Source organism: Nesoenas mayeri (genome assembly GCF_963082525.1).
Source record: "Nesoenas mayeri genome assembly, chromosome: 1".
NCBI lineage: Eukaryota > Metazoa > Chordata > Aves > Columbiformes > Columbidae > Nesoenas > Nesoenas mayeri.
The window spans coordinates 63,655,275-63,676,047 of record NC_137541.1 but is presented as its reverse complement, the minus strand read 5'-3'; the positions used below and the strand labels follow the sequence as shown (position 1 = coordinate 63,676,047).

The 20,773-nt window shown below is 40.4% G+C and overlaps 1 protein-coding gene across 1 annotated transcript; it reads left to right on the top strand.

The window, feature by feature from the left end:
• Positions 1-599: 599 nt before the first annotated feature.
• NT5DC3 (5'-nucleotidase domain containing 3) lies at positions 600-19,963 on the top strand (the record flags this gene model as incomplete). Its single annotated transcript, XM_080348713.1, has 14 exons — positions 600-783; positions 4,075-4,259; positions 7,550-7,624; positions 8,102-8,157; positions 11,801-11,891; positions 13,565-13,702; positions 15,193-15,253; positions 15,490-15,592; positions 15,735-15,836; positions 17,003-17,084; positions 17,435-17,521; positions 18,058-18,198; positions 18,533-18,597; positions 19,702-19,963. 14 exons carry the CDS (start codon positions 600-602, stop codon positions 19,961-19,963), a joined length of 1,632 nt encoding a protein of 543 aa, XP_080204839.1.
• Between the last annotated feature and the right edge of the window lie 810 nt (positions 19,964-20,773).

Sequence of the window (20,773 nt, the reverse complement as noted above, 5' to 3'; positions counted from 1 at the left end):
TCACCCTTTACATATTTATATTAATAGCATACATACATATTAATGAGGTCACCCCTCAGTCTCCTCCAAGCTAAAGAGACCCAGCTCCCTCAGCCTTTCCTCTCTTTTCAAACGAACACCTTGCTTCTTGCGAGTGTTTGTTGTGGAAGAATCTCAGGCAGTTCCCAGGAGAGCTGAGGTATGGTGAAGACGTGAACCTGGAGGATGTTCCTCAGGCAGCTCCACTTGACCTTGAACCGAGGGATAAACCTCCAGAAGTTGCTGATAAAATGCTGCCGGCGGCTACGGACGGGGGGGACGCTCGCTTTCCCTGGTCGGGACCCTGTGTTAGCTCAGCCCGGGGACATGTCTGCCGGGCTCAGCCCTTCAGGAAGCCAAAGCCTCTGCGCTGTGGAGACGAGCCGAGAGAGCGACGGGGCGTACTGGCGGCCAGCGCTCCGCTCCAACTGGCGGCGCCGGGCCAGCCGCTCCGCCCGCAGGCGGGACGCCGTTACCTGCCACCGGCGGCCCGGGTGCCGCCCCCCGCCTCGGCGCGGCCCCGGGGCGGAGCTCGAGGAAGTGACTTCAGCCGGCAGCGGAGCGGCGCGGCTGAGCGGAGCATGGCAGCGGCGGCGCGGTCCCTGCTGGCGGCGGGGCGGGCGGCCGGCCGGCGGTGCGGGGCCCTACCCGCCGCCGGGGCCGCTCCCTACTGCACTGTGGCCCCGCAGCAGCGGCGGCAGCCGCCGCCCGATATGAAGAGCTACCTGTGGTCGCGCTACAAGGAGGCCAAGAGAGTCACCAAGGGTGAGCGGTGCCCCAGGGCCCGCAGGCGGCAGCGGCACCGGCACGGCTCCGCCGCCGTGCCCGCCCTGCTCCCGCCGCAGGTCGCGGTGCGCCGGGCTGACAGCGGCGGAGCGCCCGTTGGCGGTTGGCAGAGGAGGGAGCGGTTGGCGGAGCGGGAGCCGCTGCGGCAGCCGGAGGGGCTGGGGGTGGGAGAGGCGCGGGTGGAGGGGCCGTGCGGGTCCCTGCGCGCCTCCACCCGGGAGGTTTCCCCGCGTGGGTCCGTCCCGCAGCGCCCGGTGTGCGCTCCTGGAGTCAGCGCGGCTGTGGTGTCAAAGCGCCCTCCCTTCTGGTGGGCTCCAGTGCTAAACTGGGAGCGCGAGTAAGACCCTGGGTAGGTCCTGAGGGCCGGACACCCGGTGGACACGAAGGGGCGGGTGCCGCTTTTCCTTCCCCTGCTCTAGAGAGGGGGTGAGCGCTTGAGGTCACTGCCCGCCCGACCCACCGGGGAGGTGCCTCTGGGAAGAAGCCGGTCCCACCACCCAGCTTGGGACCAGGCAGCGGCTGGTGTTGGAGATCTGTGGAGAAAAGCAGATGTAAAAAGAGAATCAGGAAGTTGGACATCTGTTTGAGGAGCTTTCTGCAATAGGCTCCTTTTCCAAAAACTTAAAATGCCGAGGAGTTTTAGATAACTTCATTTTGCATAAGGCTCCATAAAAATCCTGTGAGGCTTTGAAGCCAGGGTGAAGTGCTAAGGATATGTGCATAACTCTGGGAAACCCAGTTCTTCAGCAAGGCAAAAAGATTAGGGCCAAATGCTTGAAGCTTGCTTACTTCTGCCCTTGCTCTGATGGGAAGAGTACTACCAAGGTGCTTGAATATGTGATCTTTTTAGAGGGCCGAAAGAGACAGCCTGTGTTCCGCAACATCAAGTGGGAAAGCTTGTCCTGTAGTGATCATGGATAATGCTTTAGTCTTGCATGTTTTGCCCTTTAAAGAAAAAAAAACAACCATGGTCTTATCCTGCACTGAAGAGTCTGGAGTGCAAACTGGTGCTTCACTGTGCTGGTTGCAAACATAGCATTTGCAAACATCGAATAGTGGTGGTATTTCATAAGTGAAATAGGAAGCTGTGTTAGAAATCTCGGAAGAATGCTGTGGACTTTGGAGGGTGGGTAAGGGATAGGAAGAAGAGAGTAAATGCATTTTATCTTGAATCTTTTTTCTTTTCCTGTTTTTGGAATTAACTTTTTTCTTATTCTAAACCACACCCAAATAATACATGAGAGCTGAGGTTAGAGTAGGGTAACGTTGGGAGAAAATAAGTCAGTTAGTGGGTGTGGGTTGGCAAAAGATGAGGCAAGTGCTTTTAGAATAATTCAGAATATTTTATTACAGCCTAAGTCACCCAATGGCTTCAAGTGTGTGCATTTCACTTGGTTACAGTGTTGAGATGACAAAGCGGTCCTGATTTTCGACCTAAGGTTTTATAGCACTTAGGATGCTGTCTGCCAGCCAGAATGTCTAATGGCTATGAAATGTTTATACTGTCTGTTTTCAGGCAGGCGCTAGTCAAGCTTTTTTAAAATCTGAAATATCTTTATCTCTGTATCTATAAATAGTTATATAAATATCTTTATTTAAAAAAAAAAAAAACGGTGACTCACCAGGCTCCACAATTGATGTTTGAAAAAATATTTTAAGTATAATACGAAAACGGGTGTTGTAACATGATTTTGGGAGTTCACTCACAACTATGGTTACCACTTCAGTTAATGAAAGGATTCATGTCCTTTTTCATAGAATAAAAGTATTTACCCTCCTATTAGCAGTGACTGGAGATAGGAGGAGCTAATGTTTTGGTTGCGGGTTACTTTGCTAAATCCCCTGAAATGAAGGATATAGCTTTTGATGTCAGCTTAAGTGTGGGGAACTCCTGGGATCTTTTTCTGGTGAAAGAGATGCTGGGCTTAATTTGAAGCTTGGAATTAAACTTGGTGAAACTGCTCTTCTGGGTATCTGCATCTGATAAAGTTGAATGTCTTCAGATTACCATCTGTTATTTGGCATCTCTGTAAGTTTCTTATTGTATCTGCTTGTCAACTGTGCAGCAACTGCTTTTACAAAAGAAATGTTATTTCCCTTTCTATGAGTTGGTCATAGTTTTCAAAATGGAACACTATCTTGCTAACAGATCTGGAGTCTCCAGTGCCTACCTGCCTTGTTGAGATGGTTCCCTCCCGTGGTGGAGCACACAGTGTATCTGCCCTCAGAGCTGAATATGTTGAGATAAGCTTGACCAATTCCTTCTCGACTTATATGTAGAAAGTAACCAAACAAAGCACATTCTCTTTAAACTCACCTTTCCAAGCACAAATTTAAGATGAAAGCTGCACCTTTTTTCCACTAGTAAGGAAGGCTGGGTTATAAAGATAGGTATATGAGACGAAAAGGGTGGAAAACATGCAAATGTTTTATGCTTCCAGGAGGGTAGCATTTGGCCTCCCAATGTTGCTATTCCATATTTTCTAAACAACAAATACAAACATCCTTAATACTGATGTTGTTGTTAGTCCTAAAATTGCTTAATGTTAATATGTTTTGGCTCAATGTAAGTGGTCTTAACTTCTCAGTATACTTTTCAAACAAATATCAAGAGACATATACTCTTAAAAATGGAGGTGATTTACATGCACTAGGTACATGCATGTAGAGAATAAGCAGAATATTTTTGGTTCCCTGATTTGTTAGAAAGTTAATAAGCATAGTGATGTGTATGCAACTGTTGTTTGGAAAGTATGACAATCACATAAAGTTAACTTATTTGAGTTGAAATTGAGTAATGTGATAACCATGAAATGGTGAAGAAAAAGAAATTAAAGCCATGTCAAATTCAAACAATGTAAGTTCTGCTTCTGGGGCAGAAGCTGGACCAAATAATGGGAGAAGACAAAGTGATGATAGTAATAATAATAATAATAATATCCCCCCCAACTCCAAACTTCATTTTCAAAAGCAACAACAAAATGTGTTAATAGAGTTAGCAAAAAATAATATAGAATCTGGGGTTCTCTGAGCAAGATGCCACAATGCATCTTCTGTCTTATTCTAACTGTACAGAGAAAAGTGTGCTTTGATTTAAAACTGCGAGTCACCAAGACAAGTTAGGAACAACATTTTCAATAGCAGAATTTTAAGGATAGCTTCCATCGTGGTTTATCTATATTTAGAAATTGCTAATAGATTTTTATGTATTTATTTAAATAACACTACAAGACTGGTATAACTTTCTTTTGTTTTCTCCCCTATTCCCAGAGTTGGTTCCTTCACTTATGAGTAACATGCTGAATCCGGATGCTATTTTTTCAAACAATGAAATGAGCCTGTCAGACATTGAAATCTATGGTTTTGATTACGACTACACACTGGTCTTTTATTCTAAACATCTGCACACGCTGATCTTCAATGCTGCTCGAGATCTTCTCATTAATGAGCATCGGGTAAGTAAAATTAATGGAATAACAATAATAAATAATTCCTAACCGAGAAAGGGTATGGCTCATCTTTTCACGCCTCAGTCCTAGCTTGGCTCCCTGGTAGCACATTTTGTACAACAGCTGCATATGAACAACAGAAGTCCTGGTTTATTCCCAGCTGCAGTTTTGAGCAGAGCACAATCCGACAATTGTTAAACCAAATAAAACTCTATTCCTTATTTGGTGGTGGTGGTGGCTTGTTTTGGTCCCCCCCCTCCGCAACCTGATTGTCAATTATTGGAGTCACCTTAATAGAAGACAAGCTTAAAAGTTACCATTGTTCTGTCGAATGCGTTGCTGTGAGTGCAGTGCTTCATTGCCATATGAAGTATTTTTAACCTGAGTCCTCAGGAGGTCTCTGACTGTGCTGTGTGCTTGTGAGGATCTCTGTGTGCCCCTGGTGTTTCGGCTGAGTCGGCTGAAGGGGCGGCGTGTGCAGCTCTAATCGAAGGCTGGATGCTACAGAAACCCAAGTCAGTGCTCAGCTCAGCAGAGCCCTGTTGCCTCACCGAGCAGCTTGTTTGTGTCAGTGACCAGGGACATCTGAGCAGCTTGGGGCTGGTTGCTGTGTAGTTTGGGGATGGGTGAAGTGAGTGTGTGTCAGGGAGCAGGGGACACACGAGTGGCTTGGGAAACTGAAGGTGTTGCAGGGAGAAAGGGTGAAGAAAATGCAGACTGAAAGAGTCAAAGTTAATGAACTGTAGGACTTACAGAAAAATAAAAGGCAAAAAGTCCACAGAGTAACTTGATTAATAAAACTCCTTGCGTATTTTATACAACCTAAGTCTGAATTGGTTGTGTGACTCTACTTTCATGTTTGAATCTAAAGGTTAGGAGTTATATATAAACATCTATAAATATCCCTGGAGGAATAAACAAAACTTCATGGGCGCTACAAGCGTACACAACTTGATCTCCCTGAGATTTTGGCATGTCTTGGTAGCAATTTCTGTAGGATGTGTAAATACACTTTATTAAGGCTATGCGGTTCTTGCAAAAACCAATGTTACTGTAGGAGTCAGGATTAATTCTTGTAGAAAAAATTCAAATGCTGGTCTGTCTTTAATATTTGAATTAATTCAGGTAGTAATAACTTGCCAGTTTGTCTTGATTAAAAGCTCTTGAGTTCTATAAATGAAGCTGTAATTACTTTTTGACACAGCTTATTGAAATATATTATCTCCTGTTGGAATTTATTGAGGGACAAGAGCTTTTATTAGTGCTATCTCTATAGCTGCTTATGCTGTTAATGTTTTTCTTGCCTTTAACATTAGAAAAAAAGTTCTAGATATTATTGCCCATTATGACTGTCACAGTCAACCTAAAAGATGGCCAATTTTGGTCATGACAGTGTAAGGTAATTCATCAGAAATTGCAAAATGTGGTGTAGGAAGTGAGGAATTTTGAAGTGTGTCCAAGAGAATAAACATCAATTTAATGCTAATCTTGGAGGTGACAGTAGGTCTAGAATGTAAACTCTTGCTTTTAGGTTTATTTCTTTCCTAATGCATGGCTCTTGTACCACCTTATCTGGACTACTCTTTCAGTCCACCTGTATGTATCCCAACCAAGAGTGGGGTAAGCAAACTGTGCAATTTTTATCTTATTTTTCTTTTTTTAGCTTGTAAGGAAGCTTTGATTTGTGTGCCAAGGTAGGCTTAATCTTTTTATTGTACGTACTGGCATGCAATCAAAAAGACAACCTTCTAGTAGAATGAATTAAAGTAGGAAGGTCAAGTATGCAGAGATTTGAAAAAGTCAGAAATAAATTTCCTGGTTCAGGATTGATATGGGTGCTTTGAGGCATGTGCAGTACATTGTAGGTTTTAATTGATCACATTCTGTATCCTCCCCTGATGTTTTCCTGTGTCTCCTTTTCTCCTTTTTGTTCTCTGGCCAAATCTATACATTTTCCCAACCTGTCTGTAGGCTTTTGATGCCGTTCTTCATTCAGATCAGAAGCCTCCCCCATGTTTTCTGGAAGTGGTAGTAGGGATGTTAGTGCAGAAGTTAGGAGAAAGGACTGTTTTATTTAACTGTAGATGCCTGTGCTCAGTACAAGCACAATCTATAGCAGTTGCAGAGCAAGATAGCATAGATAAAAACTCTGTGGAGAAATTGTGACTTATTTATTTTTTGTAAAAGTAGCTAAAGCCTCTGTTTAAGCTGTATATTATTTTTTATTTTTATTTTCTTTTCTCCAAAGGCTTGTAAATTAGCCATATATGTATGGAGACTGTTGTAGAGAAGGTGGAGAATGTGCCTGGGATGCATTTGTCAGGTTTTAAGACCGCTGTAGTCTGTAGGAGGGAAATGTAGGATTACCTTTCAGTTTTTTAATCAAAGACGTGATAGTTTTCTCAAGCCTTGTCAGAAATGACGGAAGCATTTTGAAACAAATGAACAAACCCCTTAGCCGAAGGCACACAGCTGGCATATTTTTTCATGGCTAACCTGTGTTTGAAGCAGGATTAAATTACAGTTGACTGAATATGGGCCTGTACTGAAAAATGTTGGAAAACCCTGATAGATGGTGTGAGCTACCTATGCTGTCTATAAAGAAGCCGAGGAAAGAATGACACAGACGTTCAATTCCTGCACATCTCTAATCAACGAGGTGTTACAAATGCTGTTTACATCTCAAACATGACAATCTGTGATCAGGAGTATGTACTGCACAGAGGGAGTAAAAAGAGATGGCTGTGCTTTTTTCATTTCTTGAAAATAGCAAAAAAATTTGAATTGTGCTTCTGTTAATATTGATGATGATATATTGCTTTTTACTTCAATAAAAGTAAGCAGTAAGGCTCAGGTGTTTCTGTAAATCAGTCCACGTTCTTGGGTTTCTAGCTGGAAGCTTAAGTTGGAAACTGTATTAATGTAGTCTGTTTCATGGAGAAACTTCACAATGCAAGGTAACTCAGGTATTAAATTTTATGAAGGTAATAAAATTTAGTTTGTTATCAATGGTGCATATATTAAAATAACTTTTTGAGTAAGATCAAAGGTGATCACTACAGAGTACCTGGCTGTCCAACTTAGATTTAAAACATTGACCTTGGATTTAGGAAAAATGTTTGACTTGTCTTGCACTGTACCTGTGCTCCAGCAAATCTCACCAACCTTTCAAAAAGCCTCCTAATGACTGGTAAAAATGAGAAGCATAGAAAACATAGGCTTTTAAAATTATGCAGAAACATTTTTATTTGTTTTTGTTATGGATTTAAAATAAAATCATTGCTGTCTTTTCTTAGTACCCTGCAGAAATAAGAAAATATGATTATGATCCCAATTTTGCAATCAGAGGACTTCATTATGATGTGCACCGGGTATGTATAAATAGCTTTGTAATGCGTTATGTAGTGCTGAGAACGTTGGCGAAAGAAAATGAATAGGGCTTTTAAGTCTTCCAACTTTTCACTCTGTTTTGATGTGGAAGGGTGTTGTTACATACTTTTTTTTTTTTAATTTGTAATAGCTCCTAAGTATAAAATGGTTTGGGTGTTTTGTGCTCATGCTGGATGGGGAGAGGAAGACAGAATAAACCTAAGCAGGCATCTGCTAGTAGGAAAAGTTCTTTCTTCATGAGTTAGCTCAGATCACTCGATAATATTTCCATGATGATTTGGCAAACCCTCGGTAAAAGCCATTGATAAAAGTATTTTGGAAGCTATGAAGGAAGTTGAATTGAAGGTACTCAGGCATTCTTGAGACAGAAAGGTCATAGACAAAATTTCTTCGATTTTTATACTTTTACATCGAATAGTCGACATGATAAAAACAGCTATTTCTTTTTCCCCTTGCAGGCGTTATTAATGAAGATTGACGCTTTTCATTATATTCAGCTGGGAACAGTTTACAGGTGGGTAAAATTATTTCCTATTTATAATAAAAACGTGTACTCTCTGAGTTGCATTTATTAGCCTACATCTTGGGTTCATATCAGGAGCAGTGCCCTGAAAAGCACAGATGTGAATGAACGTTGCAGTCTAACTGGAAGGGAGTTTCTTTGCACCTCTGTGTGTACCACGTTTACTGGCTGATACAGTCCAGCTGATTGCCCGGTTCAGAGCTGGGGGAGCTGGCAGGCTGGTTGGTCACATAGTGCTGACTCACATTGTTTCCGGCTGTTAAATTGTGCTGAAAGACATCTAAAAATACGCTGATGACTTCTCCGCTGTTGCTTTCTATGTAAGTAATCGTTGGAGTGCCTGTTAGCATGACTTTGGTGAGGTTGTAGAGACACTTGAGAGGTCTTGCTGTGTTTGCACAGGGCTTTTAAGTTTGGATGCATCAGCCACATCATACTTGCAGAATGGAGCACAGCTGCGTTCTGTCCACACTGCCTGGCACTTTCTGAGTTTACTGTTTCGATGTAGAATTAGCGATCTCGGTGCTGTGCTTCATTACATGATATACACATACGGTATGTGATCTTTGACAGCAGAATTTCTAGTATGGCTCGGTTTGCTGTAATGGAGCAGGACACTTTTGACTGACGTGAACACCACACTTAGTAACCAGATGTTAAATTAAAGAACAAGTCTGAGCACCTTTCTTAACTGCATTGAACAAAAAGTTTTCTTTTGGGGCCAAAAGATAACGCAACCTTGATGTGATTTACTATGGGGGACTGGTAGTATGAAATGATTATAATGTGCTCATTACTTCTTTTTGTTTGCCAGTCAGGCAGATGGGTAGATGATTCAGCCATAGCTGTTGATTTGTTCATTTATTACTTAGTGTGAGATGCCCTCTGGGAGAGAGGAAAGAAAGTCACACTGATCCAGCATTAGGCTCAGACTGTCAACATAGTAGCTGCCTAAAGCTGCCAAAACAATGTGTTTTGTATGTATCTTCAGAGTCTGAGTGAAACTTTATACCATTTATTTGTGTTTTACACATGTGGATGTAGAATAATTATTGTATGTTTCAACTGACAAAACCCAATCCTGTGGTTTCAAAGGAATCATTTATGCAGGTCTAGGAGGGAACTGGAGAACTCTTTATTAAGGTTGCTAGTTTTAAGGTTAATTTAAAAACGCTGTCACATTTTCACATTGTTCACTGTGAAAAGTGCTAGTTTGCTAGACTAGAGACTGAGTGAAGTAATAAAAAGTACATTTACCTGTAGACCTATGTAGTAGAAGTGTTAAGATTGGTATGAATGAGGTATGAAAGGAATCGTGTGAGAGCCCTGGAAGAAATGTTGATAGAAGAGACAAAAGGCTGGCATGTGCTGGTGGTGCCTGGATCACTTGGTCACCAAGATATTAGCACATCTACATGCTGTTTCTCCAGACACCTGTATAGGGGTGGAGGTTGCAAAAAAGGAGTTAAAGGCTTTGAGAGAAGTTGTCAGGAAGAACAGTGGCATGACTGGAACTGTATAGTGACCTAGATGAGGGCACAAATGGGTGGTGAGTCCCTCAGCAGTGTTGTGTTATGATTTGGAGTGGGACAAAATAAAGAGGCAGAAGATCACAGCTGCTGTCAACTCCTAATACAAAAGGCACATTCAAATCTAGCAAATGATGACTGGTCAAGAAAACTAGAGAGGCGTTGAGATTTGTTGAAGAGCTGTTGTCTGGCATTCTCTGCGTCACCCAAAGTGATAATGGACAGACTGTTAGGCCACACATCATGGTACTTGTGAGCATGTGTAAGGGAGAGAGTGAAAGATACCATTTCACTCAATACTTTCTCTTAATTTTGTTTAAATAAGATTACCTTTCTCTTCTGTAGCAACACTGAGCTTTACTGTCAGTTGCTGCATATCTATAGTTCTTAGTTTTAACCTTCTATGTGTTCTATACATGTGTAGGTCAGTTATACTGCTGAAAGCAGCAGGGCGTTCCTGCTCCAGCAGGGGAATTGGACTAGATCATCTTTTGAGGTCCCTTCCAATCCCAAACATACTGTGATACTGTGACTTGCCTAAGTGTACAGCCTCATTTGCAGGGAGGTGTAAGCAATCCTGGTATTCCTCTAACTTTGCGTGTCTCCAAGAGCAGCAGTGGGAGCTGTGCTGTAGGTGAAGTGTGATGCTTTTAGTACCGACTGTGCTGTCAGTGGAATAAAATAAACTTTGTAGTTGCACAGCTGGGCTGTGAACTGTGTTAAGACTGGGTTTTCTGGTAAAACGAATCTATGGCTTTGCCTGCATAGCTGTGTCTGTTCTGTGGATTTCATGTATGTCTATTGTCCTCTATTGATTTGTGCATAGGTAGCTCCTGACCCACAAGTGTTTTCTTTAACAGTATTCAAGTACCACTTGGCATAGCTATCTGCAGACTAGAAGAGGAGTCAGTCCTTTTCAATTTTGATCATATTACCTGGTATACACTTAACAGCTTGGTTGTTTTTCTTGTGTTTTTTGCTGTGGGGTGGGTGACACTGAACTCTGTTACAAAACCAAATTATTATCTCCCTCGTAAGTGCACAATACTGATTTCAATGCCGGAGTCCTACCAGCAATAGCACATAGCTATGCACGAGTCAATGTAGCGTTGAGAAATGCAATAAAAGAGCGAGTTAACTTGGGACTCTCCTACCATAGCAGCCCTAGGGAAGTTCATGTATCGTGCCCTTCTACTGCAGAGCTGGTGTGGATGCTAAACACTGAAGGTTCTACACTTACTAGTTAATTTATTTTTAATGCCTCGCGGCACTTTGGGTAAGACCAAGAAAGGGAGGCTCTGAAGTCAACTATTTGTCTTAAAAGGTTGCAAAAGAACATGAGTGGACTTGGAAAAAAGGGACTAGATGATCTGTTTTTCATTTGTGTTCTTTAGTCTTAAGCAAAACCTCAGTGCTTCTGTGTCCTCTGGTGAGGATGTTTCCATGCCTGGAGTGTATTAGATACCTTGGTGCAGGATGCTTGATGCTGTAAACACTCAAAAACAAAACAAACCAAAGCCTTTAATATTTTAAGAGTTGATAAAGAAACTTCGGGGAGAGATGTCTACTTCTTCCCTTTTGTTTAATGACTTGTCAACAACCCTTCAAATAATCTTAAATTTTGGGAAACAGAGTTGTTGATACAATTTAAAGTAAATTCTTATTTAGTTAAAGTTGAGTGTGTTTTTCTTTCCCTTGAATCTTCAAGGTCACACTGCAGAATAATCTAGTTTAAACACTATCACATCATCAGTGCTGTATGAAACAAAGGCAGAATGAAGAACTACTTTGTGTTAAGGAAACTAGAAACTCTACTTCTTACAAACCCTTGAGGCATAGTTTCAGTGGAGACTAATTAGCTCTTTTCCCGTAAGAAGGTTGAAAAGACTTAAAATTGGAATGTGTTCTGTGTGTGTGAATCTGTTAAAATGTTACTTATTCTGTAAGGAAAGATGCTTTTTAAACTAACAGATGAAAGTGTTCCTATGGTATTGTTAGTATTTTAATAAGCTGCAGATCTAAGTGTTAGTCTGTCAGACTTTCATTTGGTAATTACTTGAAAATTTTAATCTGATTTCTGAACTAAAGCTTATGTTGTTTTCCAGAGGCCTCAGTGTTGTCCCAGATGAAGAAGTCATTGCAATGTATGATGGTTCTCATGTCCCTTTAGAACAAATGAGTGACTTTTATGGAAAGGTAAAACCACAAACTACTGTGCAGGAGGGGTGTTGGGTTTGCAGTGTTTGCATTTTATTCTTTATAGGAGTTATATTTTCTTGATACATGACTGACTTGCAGTGCTAGATATGAAGTTTACCTTCTAAAGTGATAAAAATCTTTTCTCTCACTCGCTGTAGTTTCTTCTTTCAGTGTTCCCTTGCCTGGTCATACAGATAGAGGAGCAGAACATACAAAAATCAAGTGACTTGCTCAGTGTTGCACAGCAAATCTGATAAAGACTGAGAAGTGAACCATATCTGGTGCTTTACCCCAGCTATGTACTTCTTCCCGGTGGTCTAATGGCTTAGCAGATATATCAGCAAGTTAATATATGGAGGCTTTTCTTGCATATGGGCTGGCAGAGTTATGGCAAGAGGATTTGACAAAAGACTAATGATAAAAGACAAAGCTTTTAAGTTTTGGATTTGACTTTGTAGGGGAAGTCGATCTTCTGGCTGGTAGGTTCCTTATTCTTTCTCAAATATAGAACAGTGCTGTCTTTTTAGTAAAAACCGAGTTTATTTTACCTTTTTTACTTATGGGTGTTAATTCTGTGTTGACATGAAAGGCCCTGTGTAGCATTTTGTTGTTCTCAAACTTGTTCTTATTTTAAGGAACTGAACTTAGAATTCCCAAATCTAGTCTCTGCAGTGGTTCTGGATATCGGCCTGGTATTCCCTGTGGGATGCCCTGGTCTCTGCAGGTCTATGCTTGCATTAATCTTGGAAAGGACAGTGACAGGACAAGAGACCGTGGGCACAATCAGAAACACAGGAGGTTTCTTCTGAACATCAGGAAACACTTTCCTTACTGTGAGGGAGAGTAAGCACTAGCACAGCTTGATTGCCTAAGGAGATTGTGGAATCTCCATCCTTGGAGATGTTCAGAAGCCATCTGGACATGGACCTGGGCAACCGGCTCGAGATGACCCTACTTGAGCAGGAGGGTTGGACAAGATGACCTCTGGAGGTCCCTTCCAACCTCAATCATTCTGTGTTTCTGTGATCTTGACCAGTGTTCTGGTTTGAGCAAAGATGTCTGGTTGCTTTACCCCTCTTCTTCATGAGAAGTATTTGGTTTGTATTTGATCTTGTATAATGAGATTCTCTGTTTATGTGGAACTTAACTGAAGTTACAGCTTTTGCAGAGTAGAAATCTTTTCTGCTGTTTCTGTATGAGTTGTAGATTTTTACAACTTTTTATTATCTCTTTTCAAGGAGGTAAATTGTTTTATAGTTATAATCAGCATGCCACTTGTTTAAAAAAAAAAACCAAACCAAAACTAAACCAAAACCTCTACCCCCTATCACAATACCCACTACTCCTTATTTATCGAAGTGCAGGCTTCCAGTGAAGGCCTCTAGGTCCTCCTCTTGACTTTTAGCTGAGCACTGTGTTTATTAATTAAAATACTGCTCTTAAGAGTAACGACTCAATATTAATTCATAAAATAAAGCAAATAACCTTTGTTGGAGTTATTTTATTGAAAGTTTGTTAGTTCAAAAAGAATCTAACACAATGTGAATAGTGATGGCAAAAGCTGAATATTGGCAGCGAAGCTGAAGTGTTTATACTGAATGAATGAAAGTATTCTAATCTGAGAAATGCCTGACCCTTTTTTCCCGTCTTTTTTCTTCCCGCCCCTATAGAGCTCACAAGGAAATACAATGAAGCAATTCATGGATATATTTTCCTTGCCAGAAATGACACTCCTTTCTTGTGTGAATGAATATTTTCTGAAAAACAACATTGACTATGAGCCTGTTCATCTGTACAAAGATGTCAAGGTACTAGCTTTGAAGATTTAGGTAAACGTCCATATCTGTGCATCTTGTCTGTGAGCACTTCAGGAAGCTTCAGCCTGTTGTATCAGCTCCAGTCAAATACCTCAACTTGAGGTTTTGTATAATCTAATTATTACTATACAACCATAAAACTGTAAGTAAAATGAAGGTAGACCTTGGAAAAGAAACACAGAGTAATGTGAAAATTGTTTTAAATCTGATGTTCTAGGGCTGCTACTCTTTTTGTAGGTTTGAGGGCTGGATAACAGGGAAGTGAAGCAGCTCCTGTACATTGATAAAGCTTGAATTCTTATTTTGATTGTTATCAGAGGTATTATTTTCTCACTAGCAGGAATTGTAAGAGGCTATAGGGAATTCCAGTTTGGAGCTTTCGGTTGTACTGCCTCTGTGTCTTCACTAGTATATGATCATTTGCTGTCTCTTGCTTTTGGTGTATCTATTTTGCCTGTTATCCCCTCTTCCATCTCCAAATAATCTAGTAATAATGGCTAGAGTAATTTGACCCTCTTGATTCCTCATGGTGTATCCTGCAGAGGAGATAATTATGTCATTGTTATTTAAGAACAGAAGAGGTCATGCTCAAGATGTTGGTATTTCTCCGCGCAAGCTTTCCATCTAAAGCCTTTTCCTGGTCCCTTGTTGACAAGTATTTAAACTCGTGTAGTTGTTCAGCATGTCAAGCACCTAAATGTTGACTTTCTCATTTTCCCAAGTAGATCAGACAGATTTTAAGAAACTTTTGACCTACAGAGTAATTTTCCTTTCTGCCTGTGGTTACATAGAGTCAGAAGGCTAGTTTTTGTGATTTCTTTTGAAGCGTTTGTCGAAACTTATGTACTGCTCAACCTTACCAACATTTTGGAAGCCCTGTAGTGCCATTTTTTGAGGCTTTTTAGGACATAACCCATGTAAGTACCAAAATGGCAGTACCACTATCCTAAACAAAGCGATCTGGTGCAGAGCTGGCTCAGGAGAGCTGCCAAATGCCTTCAGAACTCCTTAAGGGTACTTTGCTTAAGCATTTAGCTTCTTTCATCTGTTCATAAATTTCAGGGGATTTGGGGGTGATCATAATCTAAAATCTATGTGACGTCAAACTTTTTTTTTTATGAAAGGAGAGGAATGTGTTCTGCTCCACAGGTCACTGGAAATCTGTGATGACTCTGCTGCTGCATATGGCTTTCACCCCGCATCACTCTTCTGAGCAGCCTTTCACAATTATTTTGTCAAACAGCCCCTGTGCTATACAGTTTTGTACTTCCCAAATACATGAATTTTCTTGGAGGACAGGCTTACCCTTTGTCTAGTGGAGACATACATAATGAATGTCACATGGCATTTCTGTAAAGTTCAAAGTGTAATTTGGAGAAAGGAATTGTTCTAAAAACAAATTACTACTGCTATGTGGTGAGCATGGGTTTTATACTTAAAACATTTTTAAGTTCTTTAGTTCTCTGTTGCTTTCCTGACAGGATTCTATCAGGGATGTCCACATCAAAGGAATAATGTACAGAGCAATCGAAGCAGATATTGGTAAGTACTAATGAGATAACCTGTCAAAGATTTCTTTCATTGCTAGTATAATGATCTTTCTGGCTTTTGTATTTAAGATTAGAAATTCTAAATTTTAAAGCTTGAAGGAGTTATTTCAATTTGTCTAAGGTTTCTTTCTTAAGTATAACCGCATGTTCTGAACCTTAGGTTGAATACAGAGAAAATTCTTGTGAAAGCTTTTTCAGTTAATATTGTATATTCCCCAATCCTCACAGAAAAATACATCTGCTATGCCGAACAAACTCGTGCTGTGTTAGCAAAGCTGGCTGATCATGGCAAGAAGATGTTTCTCATCACAAACAGTCCCAGCAGCTTTGTGTAAGTGAACAATTGTTTGCTGTTCAACTACACATTTTTAAAAGGATGGAGAGGATGAGGTTGTTGAGTGTAATTCATTATATTGCACAGATTACTTCACTTCTGTTACACTTCACTGTTAATATTCTTCTGCCCTTTTTAGGGACAAGGGGATGAAGTTCATAGTCGGCAAGGACTGGAGGGATCTCTTTGATGTGGTCATTGTACAGGCTGATAAACCAAACTTTTTCAATGATAAGCGAAGGTGGGTATTTAGTCAGTAAAGAATGATTTAAGCAGCTTATTCCATATAAGGCTGTAGAGCATGTTACGAAATGTTTTAAGTTGGATGCAATGTAAAATGAAAGAATATTTCGTGAAATCCTGTTTAAGATCATTGCAGAATGTGGCAACACTCATTACAAAGTCCAAATATTTACCATTTTTTACCTGAGAAAGTTCCAGTAGCTATTATAGGTCTACTGGACTGAGTTAGGGTCACAGAAGCTATTTTTAACATCTTGACTTGTAAACTGGTGAAGTGTATTTCTTAATAAACCTGAGAAATTTTGGTGCCTTTCAGGATCAGCCCCCTATCTGGAAATGTCTTTCATTGCTTCTGTTTTTCTCTTTAGTCACACATGATATTTAAAGGGCAGACTGCCTGACAGGCTGGACTATTTGGACTAGTTGTTCAATTAGGTAAACACATTTGTAATGTGTATGCACTACTCTTACACTTGAAAAAGACCTATTCCTTTATGTGTCCTTTTGATTTGAAAGTGAGATAGAGGGAAGTGGGATCTTTTTTTTCTCTTTTTTCCATTTAATTTAAAAAAGAGTTTTGCTGTTTGTCTTGCCTCCAGTCCTCTACCTCCTTCTTCAGTTGTTCAGTTTTACAAAATCATAGAATCATTTAGATTGGAAAAGACCTTTAAGATCATTGAGTTGAACCGTTAACATAACACTGCCAAGTCCGCTGCTAAATGTCTCTCTAAGAACCTCCTCTACGTGTCTTTTGAACACCTCCGGGCATGGTGACTCAAACATTTCCTGGGCAGCCTGTTCCAGTGAGGTATTGGGCAAGTGTTTTTACACATCTTCACTTCTTTTGTGTTCTCTTCTTCTTAATGGCAGACAATTCACGCTGTTACTTCTCTTCTGTCTGGGATCCCTGCCTGAGTTCTCAACAGTTATTCTCAAATTATATTATAAACATTATAGATGTACTGCATATATACATTGCATTTCACTGGCTAAAGCTGAAGTTTTGGTGCTTTGCTTTTTCTGTCTGCTACAAAATGTTCAGATGCTAGAGATCATGTTTTCCTTTTGAAAGAGGAATATTTTTAATATTAAAATCTTAATTTGCTCCTAAAAAGTGACAGAATCTCTACAGCAATGTAACAATTATATGTAATTCTATTCTAGACCATTTCGAAAGGTGAATGAAAGGGGAGTGTTGCTTTGGGACAAAATTCACAAGCTGCAGAAAGGTCAGATTTACAAACAGGTATGCTTTCAATTAAGTCTTTCAGTTCAAATTTAATACCTATTTGCTAGAATCTCAAGCTTCTTTAGATATCATAAAGGCTTCTGAAAAGTAGGTATGTTTTTAAGAGAGTTATTTTAATGACTGAAATGGTACAAATTGAATGTTTGTATTGTAGGTCTGCAGTTCACTTGGCTCTTGAAGTGATAGCGTTACTGAAATTGCCTGTAAAATTTAGGATTCATAATATATAAGCTGAGGACAAGGTTCTAGGTCTGAAAATATTTTTAGGGGTGTACTATATTTCTTTTTTATGCCTGTGAAGGTGCAAGTTGTGTGCCACTACAACGTACATGTCATTGTTTGTGCAGGGTAATTTGTATGAATTTCTGAAGCTTACTGGCTGGAGGGGCTCTAAGGTTCTCTACTTTGGTGATCACATTTACAGTGACTTGGCAGTAAGTAGTTTACTTTCACAAAATAGGATAAAAGATAAAGCTTTCCTCTCTTCCTCCCCAATTATTCAATATAACGCACTTTCTTTTGAGATTTTAAAATAAAACAAGATTTCTGGAGGAGTTTGAATAGCTGGGGATCCTAATAGGACCCTTCTGTCAGCTAGATGTATGACCAAATATTAATACCACAAACCCAACATACAGTTTCTTCCAGATACTTCTGACAGCAGCAAAGGTCTCATCTACAAGAGGGTTTTCCTACCGTTTGTTTTAAACCTAAGGAATTACTGCTTATTTGCAAGTGCTTATGTGTTCTTTCTGTCTCTTTAAAAACGTAGGATTTGAAGCTTACTCTGAAACTAAAATCCATTGCCTGTTGGCACAGTTAAGTCCCATGGTTTTATATTTCTGCTTGTACATAAGAAGCAATTAAATTAGTGCCCCTTTGGGATAAACAATGGCCAAATTCTTCAGTTCTTTTAAGTAGTTCTTTTTAAGACTAATACTTGTATTTAGTAATTCTTCTTGATAAATAGGATTTGACCCTGAAGCATGGCTGGCGCACTGGTGCAATTATTCCAGAGTTACGATCAGAGATTAAAATAATGAACACAGAGAAGTACATTCGAACCATGACCTGGCTGCAAACCTTGACGGGATTACTGGAACACATGCAGGTTTGTTCTATGTGTGTGTGTGTAATCGGCTCTGTATAGCAGAAGGGATCCAGCCAAGTTTCTAAATGCTGGATACTGACGTTGCAAGTGCGTCCTGTCTCATTGAAGTTCATTATTTTGACTGCAGATAAATGCAATTATTTGTGTGGCTAGTTAATAAGAGTTGTCTCAATCTTGTCCCCTTCCTCCACTGATCAGCCTGGATGGCTTCCTGCCGTATATATTGATCTCTGAAGAATTGCCCTTGTCCTGTTAGCTGATAAGGGTTTATTAATGGAAAGGCTCATTTATGAGGGCATCCTTAGTTACCTGTCATCTATACTTTACATTCCAGGTTCACCGTGATCCAGATTCACAAATGATTTTAGAAGAATGGAAGAAGGAAAGAAAGGAATTGAGGTAAGACACTGGTGATGAAGAATTTGCAATATGCCTTATGGTAGCCGAGTGTTCTATGTGATGTCTTCCACATATTCCTTCAGAATTTCTCTCCACTATTTCCTGGTGGTTACAGACCTCCTAATATTATCTGTATAAAGCAATATTCTACCTGTCTCTAGTGCAGCTCTTCTCCCTTTTGACGTTTTGTGCATATGAACCCTTTCTGTTTCCCTTCTTTGAAACACATACTGGTTTCTGCATGAAAAGGTAACATCCAGATATCAAATACTTTTCCTTCTCATCTCTGTTCTCCTGTCCCTCTATGTTCAGCTGTCACCATTGCTATTGATCACACGGCCTTATTTCTGCATGATTTAAAAATGTGTTTCTGTATCAAGACTTAGGTCACTTTTTTTTTAGATGATTTATTCAGATTACGTACAATACATTTTAGAATATGTGGAAACTGGGCTGTGCACTAGGCTGGATTTAGAAGTGGACTCATCGCAAAGACAGATAATAGGGCTAAAACTCCTAAAAATCTACTTTCAGTAAGGAGCAGTCTATAACTGGAGGGTGTGTGCAGTGTGAAGTTGGCAAGGCCAGCAGCTGTACCTCCAGCAGCCTTCCCCAGAAATGTGGAAATGAATGAAGGGGGAATGATACTTGGCAGTGACTAATAACATAAGTTGATTCCAAGATACATTTAAGCTTTCTGGTACATTAAGGCAATTTTTTTTTAATTTAAAGTTTTTTATTTTTGGGACAAGTGTGTATCATTAGGATTTAGATGAAGGCAAAAGTCTTTCACAGTCTCTGGAGAGGAAAACTTGAGATCTCATGTTTCTGAAGTCAGAAGCAACTTGCCACTGGCTTTAATGGGAGAAGTGCGAAGCTCTTCTGTTTACTACTGTGATTGCTAGATCTGGACTACATGTGTGCAAGAGGTGCAAAGATTTCTTGTGTGGTACATTTAAGTGTTTTGAAGTACAATGGGAAGAGAGTAATGAATAAGATAGATTATAGGAACTGCTTGCTTCAGGTTCTGGATGCTAGCAGGTAAAAGGATATGCGCAGGTACATTTACTTCATTCTCTTTGATTTCTTTTATTTGGGGGACAGGGAGATGAACAGGAATTTCTTCAATGCACAGTTTGGAAGCTTATTCAGAACTGATGAGAATCCAACCTACTTCCTAAGACGTCTCTCTAGATTTGCGGATATCTACATGGCATCCTTGAGTTGTCTCTTGAACTATGAGCCTGATTACACGTTTTATCCAAGAAGGACTCCTTTGCAGCACGAACTTCCTGGCTGGTCAGACCAGCTGTGCACTGGTACATTCAGAATACCTTTCCTACAAGAGACAGTTCAGATCAAATAAACACTTGGTGGCTTCTCTCTAAAATGGTCAAATATATCTATATATATATTTTTTTTTTTTTGAATGTACATGCATTTTATTTAAGTCATTTAAATCTGTTATCTTGATTTAGATGTAATTCTTACTTGTTCTCATAAGTGTTGTACCTATTTTCTACTCTCCTGCTTGGAGATGTGAAAGCTCCTCTCACGCACAGAAGAGATGATGGACTGCCAAAATAGGACTGGGCTGGGAGGGAGGGCAGATTTGAGGGGAAAGACTGGTGGTGTTCTGGGGTGGTTGATTTTGTTTGTTTATTCATTGGACATTTCAATCTGCAGCCTCATGCTTTACAAAGAAATGACTGTACTCTCTGTTCTGACCGTGCTCAGAATTCCAGCTGGAGCCTCTAATGGATCTTGGCACCGAAAAGCTTAAACCCAGTATTAGTAATTCAGTGATAGGCAGCAGCCAGGTTATGGTGAGAGTGAGAGGGATGGTGTGATGCATTTGAACTCTCCTTGCTGCCGGAGCCTTACCTGTACCTGACCTGCCCGCCGAGGGGCTGGTGTGGCTCTGCTGCACTGCAGTGGTTCCAGCACCTGTGGGCTCAGACCAAGGGGATTTTTCTTCCTTCTGTGCCGTTTCTGTGCTCGTAACATCTGTGCTTTGCTGCAGGTGGACCTGAGCCTAAAACTGAAAGTAACAGTAACCTGGGCTGCTTCGGATTTCCTTTTTTTTTAACTTTTAGGCACCTTTCTTTATGAATTCCAAAACACTTTAACTATCGACTCTCTGATATTAAAGCCATTTCAAAAGGTCTTGAATTTT